The following is a 17795-nucleotide window of genomic DNA, read 5'->3' as shown; positions in this document are numbered from 1 at the left end:
CACCTGTCAGAATCCAAACAGAACATCTGTGTTGGGGGACTTTCAGGGGCAGCTGTGAACTGGCCTACCTGTGTGCTTGGAGGGCTGGATGTGGGAATCAACAAACACTCAAAGTAGCTCTCGATCCTTGAAGAAAAGGAGCTGATCGGTACATGTCCAGCCAAGTTTCCCCTTGGATGGGCCAGCTTTGCCCCGCTGGCCTCCCCCGAAGGACTAACCTCCCTTGCCCCGTAAAGCATTTGCTTGGGAACGCTCTTGCTTTCCCGGTCTCACATCGCCTCTTTACTGATTAGTTCTGGAACCAGCTCCCAAGGGGCTATTATCCCTCAAATCCTTGAGCCGTGGGAATCCCAAAGACACTGTCCGGCTGAGTCTGAACTCATTTCCCCTCCTCTGTCTTGCCATATCCTTTTCAGGGAGGGTGCAGGGATTAGAGAGAGCAAAGGGACAAAGGGATGGAAATCACAGAAATTTCTTGATGATCCAAACTCTTCCACTCATCTTCAAGGCTAAAGCGCGTATGTTCGTTCCCTTGGGTTTTTCTAGGCAAGTGTGAGAGGTCCTTCTCCCCCGTGAGTGTGGCTTACTACTGGCCCACGGCCTTCATCGCAGAGCTAGGCTTCGAGTCTGAAGGCTGTGACTTGGATGAGGAGGCTGAAGTCCCTTGGTTCACAGAGTCTCCAAAAGCATGTGATTAAATGACTATACCTAAAGGCCTTCCTCCAAAAGGCTGCTAAGCATAACTGTCCTTCTGGGTATACCACATTTTATATTAAAATAGTCATCTGGATGGTGACCAGGTGACTATTGTTACCTTTCTGGAAGATTTCCTTGGTTCAGTGGGTGGTCGGTTTTCCCCAGACATCTCATGGAAGTCAGGAGGGGACCAGGAGCCTGTTCTGGGGAATGATGAGAAGGACCCATCCCAGCTCACTGGCCTCCCTGTCTGCCCTGACTGACGCACACAGCGAGCACTTTTACTCCAGAAATAGCTGAGCTGGAATAAGACTCGGGAGGCCCCTCTCTGCAAGAAGAGCAGGATAGCCCCCCTGCCTATCATTAAAATACTAAAACAATGCTCAAGCTTAAAATAAGCACAAGGAAGCCTAATAAAGCCATTTCCCACACTGCTTTATTGTTCTTGTGAAATACTCCATTTCTCATTTTGGAGGGGCCCCTGCTCTGCTCATGCCCTGAGCCCATGTCTTTTTCCTACAAGCAGGTGCTATAGCTTTTCACAGGTTCTGTCTGCACTTCTTTAGATCCAAGGCTGATGCTCATGAGTAATGCTGTTTATCCGGGGCATTCCTCTTGCCTCTTGGTGCTGAAGGGGGCTTTCAGGGGCTCCCCCAGCATTGCAGATCTGTGCTGTCTCTGCATCTGTGTGAGGAGCACCATGCACAAAGGTGAGTACTCCGACCAAGAAGTGCAGGGAGCTGGCCTCCTGTGTCCCCACAGGTACGATGAGCTGACCCAGAGTGAAGTGGACCCTCACCTGGAGGAGCTCCTTGGGCTGGTGGCGTGGTTGACAACCTGTGGGAAGTCAGAGCTGAAGGTGTTTGACAGCGTCACTTACCCGCAGCTTGAAGACTTCAAGTTCCATCACGAGGTTTCTGGTGGGTCTTTTGTGTATCTCTGAGTGACCGGCAGAGTTGATGCTGGGCCCTGATATGGACAGCTGGGAGAGTCTTCCCCTGATTCTTTGTGCACCTGCCAGTGATGCAGGGGAATTTTATTCTTTCATATCATTTGGGGAGACTATCTGTGGATCCTCAATCTCTCCTGTATAGATTTTCCCAGCTGTGCAACCTCAGCTTTGTGCAATGAGGAAGTCTGTCAGCTGTGGGCCTTAGAGGAAACATTGCTCAATAAAGGCAAAGACTCTCTCAACTAACGGAAGAGGCCTTGACTCTGTCACCCAAATCCAGTGTGACTTACTCTGTAATATTTGCTTAGGTAATAGGGACTGATGGCCCTGAAACAGCTACCCAGGTGCAGAGTTAGTGACTTCTTAATATATTGAGATATGGATTGATCTCTAAGCTTGAAAAGCACACTGATTCTTTCTTTGCAGCAGGCATTCTGCCCCATGCTGGGTGCCAGCGTGAACAGGCCAGGTGTCTGCTCCCTAAACGTCTTTTTAGAGATTGTCTCATGTATACTGATCCTTAGCCTGCTAGATAACATAAATACATCAGGCACAGCTGTGACAGCAGCTGTGTAACTCAGGAAACCCCAGATAGAAGGCTCAATGGAGGGTTTTTAAGGCTAAGGCTAAGTGTAGGTTGTCTAGGTTAAAAGAAAAGGGGAGCAGTTTAAAGGCAGAAAGCACAGTCGGGGGATGGTATGGTGGCCTGAGACAGCAGAGTGAGCCTGGGAAAGGAGACCAGCTGTAGGGCAGGGCAGGGAGCTGCAGCGTCCATGTTAAGAAGGCCTTCAGGGGGGACTTCAGCAGACACACAGGGACACAGATGTGGTTTTAGGGGAGTGCCTGGACCAGAAGGGAATTTCAGAAACATCTCTACCATCCGAGGCAGAGAGGGGTGGAGGCAGGGAGCTTCCTGCCCAAATGTCTCCTGTGTGGGGGAGAATGAGGCGTAACTTTCAAGCTGAAGAAAAAGGTGGTGGAAACATTGGAGTGGGAAAGTGTGTTTAAGTGTGTTTATCTTGTCTAAACATGAAACTAACTTTCCTTGGTAATCTCCAACATCATTTCATTTTAATCAATTGAAATCAATCCTCCCAGCTCAGTGCCATCCAATGGACACACATGATACCATTTTCAATGTAATTTTAATTTTAAGTAAAATTAAATTACAAGTGTCATCTGTAATGGATTTTAACTCAGTATATACCAAATAGTACCATCTCAACATGTGGTCAATATAAATACTTGTTAAAGGATATTTTGCATTCTTTTCTTCATGTTATCTTTTGGAAATCTGGTGTGTACTTGACCTTGGTGGCACATCTCAGTTCAGAGTGGTCATAGTTTGAGTGCACCTTGGTCAATGAGCACCAGCCTTCTTCACATCCCAAGTAGCTGGCTTTTCTGGACTTGTGATAGACACATACTCACAGGAGCTAGAAAATAGGGACTTCAAATAGCACGTCCTAATGATAACGAAGTACCTGTTTTAGACATAGATGGGAGAAATGACTTGCAAGATGATTCTTGTTTTCCTCTTTAGGGGTGACTGTGAAGAATCTTCAGGCCTTCCAGGTCCTGCAGAATGTTTTCCACAAAGCCAGCAACACTGTCCTCTGCACACAAGTCTTGTTGGCCATCAAGACCATGTGGATCTGGAACCCTCGGAACTTCTTCCTGCTGGAGTGGACCCTGCAACCCATCTCTCAGTTTGTGGAGATCGTGCCTCTGAAGCCGGCCACCGTGCAGGCAGGCTTCTTCCAGCTGCTGGAGGCGCTGGTGTTTGAGCTGCGCTACGTGCCCCATGAGATCCTGAGGAAGGTGCAGCAGCTGATCAAGGAGAGCTCTGAGCTGTCCTGCACCCTTGTGGCCATGCAGAGCATCCTCAGTATTGCTGGTGGGGACCAGCTCTTCACGGACATCTTCCGGGACTCAGGGCTCCTGGGCCTGCTGCTGGCGAAGCTGCGGAAACAGGCCAAGATCATAAGGAAGTCAGGTGCTGCTGGGTGTGGGAGGGTCCTGTGAGAGGACTGTGGTCTGCATCAGCCAGGCCTGTGTGTGTGTGTCAACTTGGTCACCCACAAATGTGACAGCTCAAGTCTCCTGAAAGATACTGGGAGACAGGGCTCCACAGACTGCTGGCAGCCCCCTAGTCTTCCCCATGAAGAGGAGAGTGGGATGGATAAACTTGCCACTAACTCAGACCATGTTAAGTTTCCACTTTTAGATATCTCTTGCCCTCTGGATGTGTGGCTGGGGAGACATCAGGGCATGACAATTCCTCAGGAATGGGGGTGTGGGGAGGCCTGGGGGTCTGGAGACCCTTTTGGGTTCTGTTTGACAGAGCTGCCAGGCTCCCTGCACTATTGGCCCAGTGGTCTCCACTGGGAGAGAGGTCACTAGGACCCAGCCCCTCCTGTGCACCTTGGTGTCCAGTTGGGGTATACCTGTGGCTCCCTGGCAACGTCCCCTTCCCCTGCTTTGGTCTCTACACTCTGGAGTCTCAAGTTCAGTGGCCTCCGCTGCTCCACGAGGTGGCAGACACTGTTCTCCTGAAGGTGCAGAGTGGCTCAGGGGCTGGGCTCTTTCCCTGCCTCCCCAGGTCCCAAGCTACATATCCTGCTGGGGACAGCTCACCTGATGGGCTGCAGCCCCCTCTTCCACTGACTTTCAAATAAGAAGTAGGTGGAAAAATCCTTTCTTGGATTCTCTTGTCTTCTCTTCAATCTCTCTATACCAGCCTGGAGGAGGGACACTGGTGCATAAGGATCCTGCCACATACCTTGCCCCGCATTTTCCCCCCTCCATCTCCCACTGTATTTTGCTTCAGACCTAAGCCAAGGTGATCCGTCTGTCTGTTTCCTAGGCCTATTTTGTGCAGGGCATGGGTCACACAGCCCTGGGCTGGAATTCTGCCCATATTTCTTACAAGCTGAATGGTCCTGAACAAGTTAGGTAGCCTCCATAAACCTGTTTGCTCCTCTATAAATCAGGGTGGTAACACCTCCATCACAGGGAGGTTGGGAATTTATGTGAGAAAATACTTGTTACCGGAAGTTTGGTACTTGTTCTCAAGGCCACATCAGAAAAAAAAAAAGAACAAGTGTTTTTTGAGAAAAATGAAAGAGAAATTTATGACTGTTTGCAAAGGAGAAAACATGGCAGATGGGTCCTTTCATAATACTGATTTTTTTTGAACTTAAGGAGAAACACAGAGGTTTTAAAGGGGAGGAACTATTGTCATTCAACTACAGATAGTGTGCTATCTCTCTTGAAGATAAGACTATGACCTTTGCCCACTTGGGAGCCTCCTCTCACAGGCAGCTCAGCCCACCTGGGGCATCTCAGCCAGGTACCAGCCCCCAGACCCATCTAATGTAATGCAAAAGAACAAAAGCTGTCTCCCCTACCCCTCCGACTGCTGCCAGAGGCAGGGACACAGGTGTCAGTTCCAAAAAGTTTTAAAGGGATAGAAAACATTTTTTGCCATTTTTTCCTTGTCATTCCCTCTGTCTTGGCACATAGCAGGTGCTCAAAAATTGTTAGTCACCTTAACCCTAGAGTTTCAGTGCCATTTCTCAGGCATCTTTTGGAGGCCAGACAGGACCCACACCCTCCCCAAGATGTTTGCAAATAGAATCAGGCCTGCAGATGATGAGCCCATGTGTGTTTTGTGCGTCTGGGCCTCTGGGCTGGCCCTGGAAGCACTTTGTTACTACTGCTCAGTCACTTCCTGTCTTGCGCCCCACCAGAATGAAGTGAACAGTTTGCCACCCCTGATTTCCTTGGGGTTTACCAGAGAAGTGTTTGCAATGTTTTTATTTAGAGTTTCTATGTTATCCTAGCTGGATATTGCTTTTCAGCAGTCTAACATGGAATATCCAGTCCCAGACCTACAACCACACTTGGGAGAATTTGAACTTTTTAGTGAGCTGATGCGTCTTGTCTCGAACTTTCTATCGTTAGATACATCTTGCTGGTTTTTAGATATTCTGTCTCTTAGTTGATAAACTCTAGTTTTACTCATTTCCTTCATTCCTCAAATATGCATTGAGTTTCCAATTTGCATCAGGCATTTTTCTGGCACTAAGGATTCAATGGTAACCAAGGAGGCCTAGTTTTGCCCTTACGGGTCCAGGGGGGTCACCTTTCACTCCAGCATTTCTTGAACTTCTCCATGGCTCAGGCATAAGCTAGAAGTCCTCCCTCCCAGACACACATGGCAAACTGTAAAAATGGTGCAAATAAAACCAAGGAGATGGGGCTCTGTGTATCTTCCAGGACAGTGCTTCTCAAAGAGTAGTCCCTGGGCCAGTCCTATCAGCATCACCTGGGAACTTGTCAGAAATGCAAATTATAGGGTCCCATCTAATAACCACTGAATTAGGAACTGTGATGGACCCAGCATGGGGCTCTGGATTTGAACAACAAGCCCTGCGGGGGGATTCTGGTGTGTTCCTAGTCACCTCTCCATCAGAGGATGAAACACTAGTGAAGTCAGTGCACTTCAATTTTTATTGTTGTTGCTTCTTAAATATATAGGAAACAAAGAGTCCACTTCTGGTGTTCAGGATCTAGAAGGAGAACTCAACCGTGTGATGCTGAGAACTGTGCTCACGCTTCTGAAAGGGTCAGTTCGGAATGCAGGTAAGGGTGGTACCAACTTTGCCTTGCTCCTGCTTGGTAACAAATTAACTATTTCCTGGTTATTTACATCAGTGTTCACAGGTTGTATTCCAGGAATAATCGTTACTAACACTGTGGCTAAAGGCTGAAATCCACCATTGGATTGATTGTTGGCTAATGTCCAGTGATCATTAGTAAGATCACTGGTAGGTGTGGACCTTGGTGGGCACCTTTTACTCCTAAGGTTGCAAAGTAAATTTGATAAAAGAGATTATGTTTAATCTAGCATTTCTAAATTTTCTTAATTTATGAGAACATATAGCCCCTTTCCTTCTTCTCAAGTGCAATCTATTAATAACCTGTTGTACTGATTACAGATTTTATTTTTATGTCCAATAGTAAAATACATGCAAAGAAAACTAGTCATTTTAAAGAAACATAACTTGATGTGCTCCCAACCATGATAGACTTAGGCAGCTCCATCCATTCAAAAATACTTTAAGTTTCCTGAAATCATGTGGCTCCCAGATTTTTTTTTTTTTTTTGTAGAGACAGAGTCTTACTTTATTGCCCTCAGTAGAGTGCCGTGGCGTCACACGGCTCACAGCAACCTCCAGCTCTTGGGCTTACATGATTCTCTTGCCTCAGCCTCCCGAGTAGCTGGGACTACAGGTGCCCGCCAGAACACCCGGCTATTTTTTTGTTGCAGTTTGGCCGGGGCTGGGTTTGAACCCACCACCATCGGCATATGGGGCCGGCGCCCTACTCACTGAGCCACAGGCGCCACCCGGCTCCCAGATTTTTAAAAGTCTATAAAATATATATGTATATGCATATTGTAGTATGAAATGGATACACCAACAAAGTCCTACCAGAGAGTTTGGTGATTTAGGCATCTTTATCTGAGGTGCTCATAGATTAATTACACCAAATATAAAAAGTTATTTTATTATAGCAAAGGAAAAGGGTCTCTAGCATCAGTCTGCAAAAGATTCCCTGGAGCTGCTGGTTAAAAGGCATATTCCTAGGCTAACTTCCAGATATTTAATTAGTTGTAGATCAAAGTCGAGCTCAGGAATCTACTTTTAAGGAGCCCTCCGTGGTGATTTCTGTGTACCGGGTACCTGGCCCATATTGGAGAAATCTTGTCTGCTTGAATCCATAGCAAGCCATTTGGAGATGCCAGTTGTGTTCTAGTTTTCTCTTCCACGTGGATTACTCCAACTATCAATCACGGGGAATAAATCAATGCTTTGGATTACATTTAAACAAAAACATACCACTGGCCTGATTTCTTTAATTTTCTCTCCAAGAAACAACCTAGAAATTAATATGTTCTTAACTTAAATTCTGGCTTTCTTTCTTTCTTTTTTTTTTTTTTTATTAAATCATAGCTGTGTACATCAATATGATCATGGGGCACCATACACTTGTTTCATAGAATATTTGACATATTTTCATCTCATTAGTTGTCATAGCCCTCCTGGCATTTTCTTAGTTACTTTGCCAAGACATTTACATTCCACATTTACCAAGCCTCACATGTACCCTTGTAAGATGCACCACAGGTATGATCTTTTCAATCGCCCTCTCTCTACCCTCTTCCCCCCTCCCTCCCCACGCTTTCCCCCTTCCCCCTGTTCTTAGGTTGTAGCTTGGTTATAGCTTTCATGTGAAAGTCCTAGGTTAGTTTCATAGTAGGGGTGAATACATTGGATATTTTTTCTTCCATTCTTGAGACACTTTACTGAGAAGAATATGTTCCAGCTAGAGAATCGTCCACAGCCCCTGTGTTAGGGAAGAACAGGGGAATCAAGGGAGAGGTAGGTCTGGTTGAGGTTTGTATTACTTAGGTTTCTAAAAAGAAGGGATATTTCTCTTTTCTTTTTTTTCCCGTAAGAACACAATACACTGTTCTTAACCATGATCATCATCTTGTATCATAGATCTTTTGAGTTTATTCCTTCTGTCTTGAACTTAGGGTAGATAATTGTCAAAAGAAAGATTTTTCTTTTCAAATAAAATTCTCACTGGAGAAATAAGCTGTTTTTCTTTTTTTCTTTTTCTTTCTTTGTTTTTAGACAGAATATCACTCTGTCATTCTGAGTAGACTGCCATGGCAGCATAGTTCTCAGCAACCTCAGACTCTTGGGCTCAAGTGATCCTCTTGTCTCAGCCTCCTGTGTAGCCTCCTGTTTTGGCTATAGGTTCTGGCCACAACGCCCAGTTAAGTTTTTCTGTTTAGTAAAGACAGGGCTGAGCTCAGGCAATACACCTGCCTTAGCCTCCCAGAGTGCTAGGATTACAGGCATGAGCCACTGTGCCCAGAGTGTTTTTTTAAGTTCTACATTTTGATGTTTCTCTTTTGCCTGTTGATAAGTTTTTTTTTTTTGTAATTTACATGCACTATTAAAATGAGAAGAGGAAAAAAAGAAACTGTGGCACTTTTCTCCACAGTTTCTTTGTTCCTCTTCTTATTTATTTATTTATTTATTCATATCTATCTTAACTGTGTACATTAATGCATTTATGGGGTACAATGTGCTGATTTGAGATATAAAGTGGAAAGCTTACATCAAACTTGTTAACATAACCATCACCTCACTTACTTATTTGTTGTGGTAAGACATTTATACTCGTAATAGTTTTAAAATGTACCATTGCATTATGCACATTAGATGAGGTCCCACCAAATGCCCTCCCACCTCCAGGCCTTCCCTCTTCCCTCACCTCTCCAACCTCTTCCCTCCTTTATGGACTATAGTTTTATTTTATCATTCATATGAATGTGTAGGTGATTATATATTGATTTCATAATAGTACTGAGTACATTGGATACTTTTTCTTCCATTCTGAGATACTTCACTAAGAAGAATATGTTCCAGCTCTATCCAGGTAAACACAAAAGATGTAAAGTCTCCATCCTTTTTATGGCTGCATAGTATCCATGGTGTACATATACCACAATTTGTTAATCCATTCATGGGTTGATGGACCCTTTGGCTGCTTCCATGACTTGGCAATTATGAATTGGGCTGCAATACATATTATGGTGCAAATGTGTTTGTTGTGAAATGATTTTTGATCATTTGGGTATTTACCTAGTAGAGGAATTGCAGGATTGAATGGCAGGTCTACTTTTAGTTCCTTGAGTGTTCTCCAAACTCTGTTCTCATTTTAATAGTGGGTGTGGATTATAAAAAAACTTAACCAATGGGCAAAAGAGAAACATCAAAATGTAGCAAACTCCTGTAATTGTTAGAAAAAATCTTACCTTGTGATTGAAGGTTTCAAGGCGCCCATCACTCTAGCCCCATCCTGTTTGTCTTCTCCCCAGTTGTCCTGAAAGACCATGGAATGGTGCCCTTCATCAAGATCTTCCTGGACCACGAGTACTACCGGGACGCCTCACTAGGCATCTTGGAGCAGCTGTCAGTCATCAATGCCGAGGAGTACATGAGCATCATTGTGGGCGCTCTGTGCTCATCCACTCAAGGGGAGCTTCAGCTAAAACTGGATCTTCTGAAGGTGATTCAAGTTCTCCTATATGATTGGCTTTTCCTTGGATAGTCACCAAGTTCTCCACATTTGCTCTTGCATGTGTTTATTCAGCTGACCACTGTGTGGGTAGAGAGCACACCATATCAGATAGTGTTAACTGCTGTAACAAATAAGTCCCACATTCTCAGTAGCCTGGCACATTGAAGAAAAATGTTTTTCTTATGTGAAGTCCAATCGGTGATTAGGGATTGCTATTCAAGGATAGCTGTCACCTGAGCATTTAACTCAGCAAGTAGGCAAGGTAAGACAGACATGGACAATTGCATAGAGTACTCTCATTAGGGTGTAGAACTGGCATGCCTTAACTTCTGTCTTTTGGCAGAACTCACCTGGATGCAATGGGTCCTAGGAAAAGTAGTCCCTACTAGGCAGCTATGTCCCAGCAGCACTGTAGACTATGGAGGCGGACCCTGAACCAGAAATGGCCAAACAGCTGCATTGGTGACTCACCAGCATTTGTTGAGTATCTATCAATTACCAAGGCTGGCGCAGAGTGCCTGGGACATGCAGTGGACTACAACCCTTGCCACCTGGGAGCTCATTGACTGGTGATAATATTAAGTGGGCAATAGTTACATTGCAGTGTGGTAAATCCCTGTTAGACACTGTGTGCAGGCTGCTGTGGGGGCAGAGAAGAAGGAGAGACTGACACTGCCTTACCTGGTTGAAGAGGGCTCACTGGGGAGGGAACCTGTGAGCTGTGAAAAAAGAAGGGTTTTGGAACAGTGAGTACAGAGGGACAAATAAGGTTGGGTTGTCACGTTTGGGTAACAGAGTGTATGTTTTTGTGTCATCATTAATGACCATCAAATTGTCTTAAAGTATTTAAAAGAAATATAATGAGTACCATTTATACCATCCCTTCTATCTTGTAGCTCTTACAGTTTTGTTGCTATTCTTTCTTTGCATTCCTTTGTCTCTATGGGATTGTGCCTTTAAAAAATTCTTTTCCTTTTATGCTGTTGGAGAAAAGAGCAGAAGTAAATGCTGATGACCACCAGGGGGACTTCGGGACTTGCCGGGCACGTGTGCAGTATCTTCCCACATAGAGCACACACTTGTGTTTCATTAATACATCACACCTCACTGCTGGTGAATTAAGAAAAGTACAAAGTTACTCTGACTTTCCAAGTTAGGTAAACATCCAGCTGAATTAGACTATCTCTGTACAAAGCCTTTTTAACATTTAGAAAATGGCGTTCAGTTCATCTCACCAATTTATTTATACACAGAACCAATATCACACACAGTGTGGTGTATACTGTGGCCTAGGCTTCAGGTGCTTGGCGTGGCCAAAGCATCATGCATAGTCCATCCAAAAGTGACATCATGACTGTAGTTATTGTGTGTGACAATAACCCAAATGGTGATTTAATTAAAGGGTCAAAAAATCAGTGCAAGTGATTTATATGAAACAAAAGGGAAGTTAAATGCCTTTTGAAAGACACTTGGCTCATACGTTATGTAAGGTAAGAGGACTGAGAGAGATGTGGAAAGCATAGAGTAAGGTAAAGCGGAGATAGATCAAGAATTAATGAAAGTTTGAAGCTGGGGAGGACCTTGGGTCATGTGATCCAATCTAATGAGAGGGGCAGAGAGACATACAGAGAGCTTCACTGATGAAACTAACATCACACAACTGCTAAAAGGTGAAGATGAGTTTCAGTCTAAGACTAGCAGCTGAAAACTAAGTGATCTCTGCACTTGACCGTGTTGTTTGGTACATTTTTCCATCATACATCTGTATTCAGTGTGATTGGCATGTCTGGTAGGGACAGGGAAGACGTGTCCAGAGCAGTCAGGACTGTGGTTTTCTATTGAGTGAATAATTGTTTCTGACATTTTCAGATAGAAAGCCAAACAGATCCATAGAAAGAAAAACATTTGCTTTTCCTTTGAAGAGTAAAGGTATTTTTGTGTCCCATAAAGAAATCAGTGCTCTGCTTTGCTCACGGCAAGTTCCTCTTGTTTACTCTGTGGCCCAGAGGCATCTTATTGGAATGTCAGCCCTTGGGTAATAGGACTGAATTTCTAGAATTAGCATTGTAAAGCCATTATGGTGTTTTACAGATTCAATATCATTTCAGAATTGACTATCAAGAGAGCAAATAAGGGAAGAACACTGGGGAAGCTTATTTAACAAAGCCATCACTGGCAACCAAACAGTCTATTCCCTGGGTGCCAAGTCACTGCTGAGCAGTCAGAGGCCCCTGGAGCTGTCAAGGTTGTCCATTGAGGACTAGGGCTGTTAGCCCCCCGCTGTTCCAGACTCACCTACCACTGCATCACATGAGCAAGTGGGGAATGGTCAGTGGAATCTGGTGTGGGATCCACATTTATTCCTCAATCATCTTGGGAACCCCTCGGAACTTCGGAAACAAAGATGTAAAAGGAGCTCTTTCTGGCAGGATTTATTTATTTATTTATACAGAGTCTCACTCAGTTACCCTGGGTAGAGTGCCATGGTGTCATAGCTCACAGCAACCTCACACTCTTAGGCTCAAGTGATTCTCTTGCCTCAGCCTCCAAGTAGCTGGGACTGTAGGTGCCCACCCTGGCTATTTTTAGAGACAAGGTTTCACTCTTGCTCAGGCTGGTCTTGAACTCATGAGCTCAAGCAATCCATCCACCTTGGCCTCCCAGAGTGCTAGGATTACAGGCATGAGCCACCACACCCAGCCAGATCTCTCCTCTTAGAAGTTGAGAGCAGACTCTGACTGCAGGCAGTGTCTACAGGGTGGGTCAGATGTAGGGTGAAGAGTGTGGCAACCTGAAAGACCATGGCAAGGGCAGTGCCTCACCCCTGTAAAGGCTGGTGTCATTCTACGTCCCTTCCTTGAGTCGGATCTGCCAGCCGCTCTGGAAAACAACTTAGGGCAGTGATTTCCAAAATCCAGAGGTGCTTCCATACCAATAGTGAAGCACATGTGACTTCACCATCGAATTCTGGCAAATGATAACTGCGTTAAAGAATAATGTAAGCAAATGAATTTCCTCCCCATGGCCGATGGGACCGTGATTGGGTTATGCACAAATTCAGATTGATTTGCTAATATACATTTAGCTGTTCAACTCTCAGTTTAATCACATTACCTCACCGGTCTTCCAGCATGACACATGGAAAATTATGAGGAATAACAAATAATAGAATGTGAAATAAATCTTGTTAGCCCTAACGTAGTTAGCGCTTTGCAGCAGACATCCATTTTATAGATTCAAGCTGGAGGAATACTAACTCAGAGACGATGACATGGTAACTGAGTTAAGGATGAGAAAATGTGCTTAATGCTGACCTTTCTTGAAATGTGTCAACCTTAGCCTGATTACTTTGACTTCAACTGATTAAATTTACTCCCTTCTGCAGACTGGAAACCCTGTGTGATGCATTATCATGCAAAGTTGAATGACAGTAATGGAGACCCTCCTCCTAGGCCCCCGGTTCCTGACAAATCGTTTCCCGAAGTAGGAAAGTATTTATTTTCCTTTATGATAGAAATGTTTCTCTTTAGTTGCTATGAAATTAAGCCTGTGTAATTAGATTTTGGACTTTTTACTTTATGACTCTGCAAATATGAAATTAACCCCATCCCAAGAAATAATAATAGAGCAGTCTAAGTTCTAATGAGATTACCCCCATTTTAGATAATGACTCTGAATTTAATAAATCAAACAAAGCAACAATTAAGGACAGCCATGGCTTCCTCCTCCCCCTCCCAACAGGAGGACAAGAAAATAACCACCTAAGAATTGCAGGTGAGACCCGCTCAGAGATAGAGAGAACAATGAGGATGGTTATTTTGTTGCTTCTTCTTCTTTTTTTTTTTTTTAAAGTTATCTGCCCTTGACCCTCTTTGAATGACGGAGTTCTTCTAAGCATTATTTGGCATCAGATTGGACAAGTGGAAAGTGGTCCTTTCAGAGAAGAGGAGATTTTAGAGATCATCCAGCACTCAGATAATTGTAATCTGATTAGTTTTGTTTTCTAATCATTCTCCCTTTTAGAATTTGTTTTGTCATATGTTGTGTGATAAGCAGAAGGGTTTCATTCATTCCATTTGCCTTAAACAAATCTCCTAGTGGCCCTAGGAGCTCTCCAAAGCACTCACATAAATTCACACTGTTTAGCAACATAGAGCTTAAGGTTTCCTGATGACTTCCTGGTTTATTTAGTTTTCCTGGCACGTGTCACTTGACAGGGCACCAGATCAGTTTCATATGCTGTACCCCATACCAGTGTGCAGCCTTTCCTCTGGGTTGGAAAGGAAAAACCAAACCCACCATATAGACTTCAAGATTAGTGTGAATTTCCAACTCAGCCAAAGAAATGATATTTTGTTGGGAGTGACTAGCTCGCACAAGGCAGGCACAGTTGCAGCATATCTGTCTTAGCCTCTCATGGCCCAAGGGTCTCTGGGCTGGGGCAGGCAGCTGTGCTGACTGTCCACACACTGAGACAGGCCTTGCCTGACCTATGTCATGAGCTTCCATGCCCACTTTCATGCATCCCCATTCTGGAACAACCTACTCTGATAATCTTCACGCTTCTCTTTAAGGACACATCTACAAATGTTCATCTTTCCTAGATTTTGAGCCAAATTTGGAATGAATGAGGCCATATCCTGATGCAGGAGGAGAAGGCAGCGTCCTTGCCCAGTTCTGAGTATTCTGTTTTTGCCTCCACCTTTCTGGCAGTATGGGAAGTCTATTTCCCTGAAGTCTCTCCTACTATGGTGACTTGTCCCCTTTCATGGGTGGCCCTGATGCTGAGTTTCTTTCAAAGAGAAAAATGACAATTCACCTTCTCCACAGTCATCTTTCTGAGCTGTGTTATTGATCTAACCACCACAGTCATGCATTTCTTTGGTAACTGGGAAAAGATCATTGGTAAAAATGACTCTTCCTACCTCACTTTATGCTATTCATCCATTTTGAACATAACTGGGGACTTTAGCCCTTCATAGGTTTAGTTGCAGGAAATGTTGTAGGTGAGGTTGGGAACCCTTTAGCTCTGTGGTCTTGGCTGCTGTTTCTCTTCATCTGTGAAAGAATCCTGGCCTGGGTACCTCAAGACAGCCCAGGCCCATCCTATGTTCTCCTGCCCTAGATGTGGGATTGACTACTGTCCAAGGAGCTCAGGTTTCTTGTAATGGGATGTAATATTAGAGAACAAAATCAGAGCAGTAGGAACACACATTATATTGTTGCACATGAACACTAGTGTTAGGTCGGGGGGGCCAGCATTTTATTGTATTTCTTTTTAATTACATATACGAAGTAAGCTTTTATTGGTAGCCTAGAATCTTTTTATGGGGGGGATTCATTGAGGGTACAAGAAACCAGGTTACTCTGATTGCATTTGTTAGGTAAAGTCCCTCTTACAATTGTGTCTTGCCCCCCAAAGGTGTGTCACACACTGAGACCACACCCACCTCCTTCCTTCCCTCTCTCTTCTCTTCCTTTCCTCCTCCCCCCACCACCTCTCTCTCTCTCTCTCTCTCTGTCTCTCCGGACTAGCATTTTAGAGAGGGAGCTCTAGTATTTCCTTTCCTTCCCAAAGTGCATGACTGCATATTTGATAGTAGCGTATAACTTCACTAAGTTCCTCTTTTTCTTTCTACATATAAGAAAGTTTTCAAATCTCATCCCTTCCCTCCTTCCCCCCCTCCCCCCCCGAGCTACCAGTTTTCTCTTTGTCTGTTAACTTAAACCATGCAGCTAAGTTATAGCTTCACCTCCTCTCAAACTGGGAATTCCTTTTTTATTTTTTCTCTCTGCACTCTGTCTCACACATCCTGGAATTGACTCCAAACCGTGCCTGCTCAGACAATCTCCTTTCCCCTCTCTGTAAAACATTAAACGTCCAAAAAGATAAAACGATTCAAACCTCCGTGTAGAATCTAGTAATGAACCCATAAGGATAAGGCTGCTCTCTAGGAAACATGTATAAAATGCCTTGAATTTTAGATGGAGTAGTATGCAATTTATGCATTTGATAAATACCAAAAACTGCAGGCTTTTAATATTTATCCAAAATTGTCCACATGTTCTGTACTTTTAGGTGTGAAGCTTTGGTACAGAATGAGACTTGTTCAAGACTTGTTCAACCCTCCCCTTGTTCCCTCCCTCCTTCCTTCCAATAATGCACATTGATTAGAGCATGCATTGTGCTCCGTAGATGACACAGCCTAGTGCTCAATAAAGGTTTGGATTTAGAAGGAAATAGAAAGATCCCAGTAAAAATCTCAGCAGTCTAGAGGTGGTGGGTCCTACAGTGTATGCTACGAGCAGTCTAAATGCTTCTGCACACTTGGCCTATGCTGTATGTTACACCTACATAGCTTATTCCATTGAAGGCTTCTTTTCTCTTTCCTGAAACCCTCATCTTTTTACATCATGTCTCAGTAGGTTCATTTTACTGTTTCTCCTCATTTGAGAGATGTACCTACGTTTACACTAAGAGGAAGATAAAGACTAATAAGCTGCCACCAGCAGGGTTTCTCTGTGGGTTTCCTGCACAGCGTAAGAGATGGTTCATTCTATTTATGCAGTGAATTCTGGTTGCGCACACGCTACATCCCACAGCAGTGAGTAAGCCAGACGCGGGTCCTGCCCTCATGGGGCTTCCACGTGGTGGAAAGCTGAGATAATTCTCAAGTAACTGCCATGGAGTGTGATGAACATGTTAACTGGGGAAGAAGAAGGCGCTGTGAGAGCATCTGAGCTAGAGGTCAGAGGAAGCTTTCTGGAGGGAGATGGGTTTAAGTCCAGAGGACAGTTCACCCAACTATAAATTAGCACAAAAGCACCTGTGACAACCTAAACCTGAAAGTAAGAGGGACAATACACATTTCCGAGTGTTTCAGAATCTTCCTTTTTGAACCTTGTTCTGACAGCACCGTGGAGGGCCGAGCGCAGGGGACTCTGTGGCAGGACGGCAGCTCAGGATCCTCTTGAGCTCAGTGTTAACTTGCCTTTTGGACTTTTCTCATTGTTTATCTGCTTGGTGTTTCAGTCTCTGCTCCGGATCCTGGAGACCCCCAAGGGCCGTGCTGCTTTCAGAGTCTCCAGCGGGTTCACTGGGCTGCTGTCCCTGCTCGCCGACCTAGAGGGCTCTCTCCATGAGCCTCCGCTGCAGGCATGGGGGGCTGTGTCCCCCAGCCAGACCCTGGAGCTGCTGCTACACACTCTGGGGGCTGTGTCTGCTGCACTGCAGCTGGACCCCGTCAACAGTGACTTCTTCAGGAGGAATGGACTCTTTGAGAAGCTGGCTGAGGACCTGTGCCTGTTGGGCTGCTTTGGGGCCCCTGAGGAAGAGGAAGCCCCTCTATGGGCCGGGGCTGACACCAAAACCAGGCCATTTGCTGATTTGCTGAGTGCGGCCTTTTCCCCCAGCACCACGTTCCCGCCCAGGATGCGGAGCTGTCTCCAGATCCTTGGCTTTCTGGACAGCATGGCCAGCGGCACCCTCCACCTGCACAGGGACCTGAAGGAGTCCCTGCAGGCCAGGCAGGAGGCAGGTGTGGATTCCCAGAAGGGAGAAGCCAGCAGTGATGCCCAAGGCAACATCAAACAGTGGCCAGCCCTGGAGGAAAGGTAGAGCAGAGCTTTGCTGCCTTATTCCGCCGATGTGCGTTTCTGCCTCCCACTTCTTCCCCAAACGTCCCGCACATGTGTAGTAGGTAGGAAGGCTAAGCTATGGGTGGGATGTGCAGAAATGTCACAAGACTCATTGCTTCATGTCAAGTTATTACTGATTCCAAGCTCCATCACCTTGGAACTGACAGAAGAGTCAGTCTGAACCAGTGTGGGGTCGGAGGATGCTGCTGGACCATGTAGGAACCAGAGAGGCGTATGGGATGCCTGGGCACCCAGGGCAGGAGTCTGCCCATATACCCACTTTCTCCTTTGGGATCTTTGCTGCCCCCAAGGAGCCCTGGTGCCTGGGCTGGCCTTCCTGGGT

General features: G+C 45.1%; 1 protein-coding gene across 3 annotated transcripts in view; it reads left to right on the top strand.

Annotated features, from left to right (window-relative positions):
* Nucleotides 1-17795, top strand: part of WDFY4 (WDFY family member 4) — a 296529-nt gene that overhangs the window by 47757 nt on the left and 230977 nt on the right. For all 3 annotated transcript variants that reach the window (XM_053584972.1, XM_053584973.1, XM_053584974.1), the window contains 5 exons: nucleotides 1459-1616; nucleotides 3192-3644; nucleotides 6191-6295; nucleotides 9612-9802; nucleotides 16848-17428. In XM_053584972.1, coding sequence (XP_053440947.1) covers nucleotides 1459-1616; nucleotides 3192-3644; nucleotides 6191-6295; nucleotides 9612-9802; nucleotides 16848-17428 — 1488 coding nt within the window. The remainder of the gene's footprint in view (nucleotides 1-1458; nucleotides 1617-3191; nucleotides 3645-6190; nucleotides 6296-9611; nucleotides 9803-16847; nucleotides 17429-17795) is intronic.

This window comes from Nycticebus coucang, chromosome 3 (assembly GCF_027406575.1).
Source record: "Nycticebus coucang isolate mNycCou1 chromosome 3, mNycCou1.pri, whole genome shotgun sequence".
In the NCBI taxonomy this organism is placed as follows: Eukaryota; Metazoa; Chordata; class Mammalia; order Primates; family Lorisidae; genus Nycticebus; species Nycticebus coucang.
This window is presented reverse-complemented; position numbering and strand designations above follow the sequence as displayed.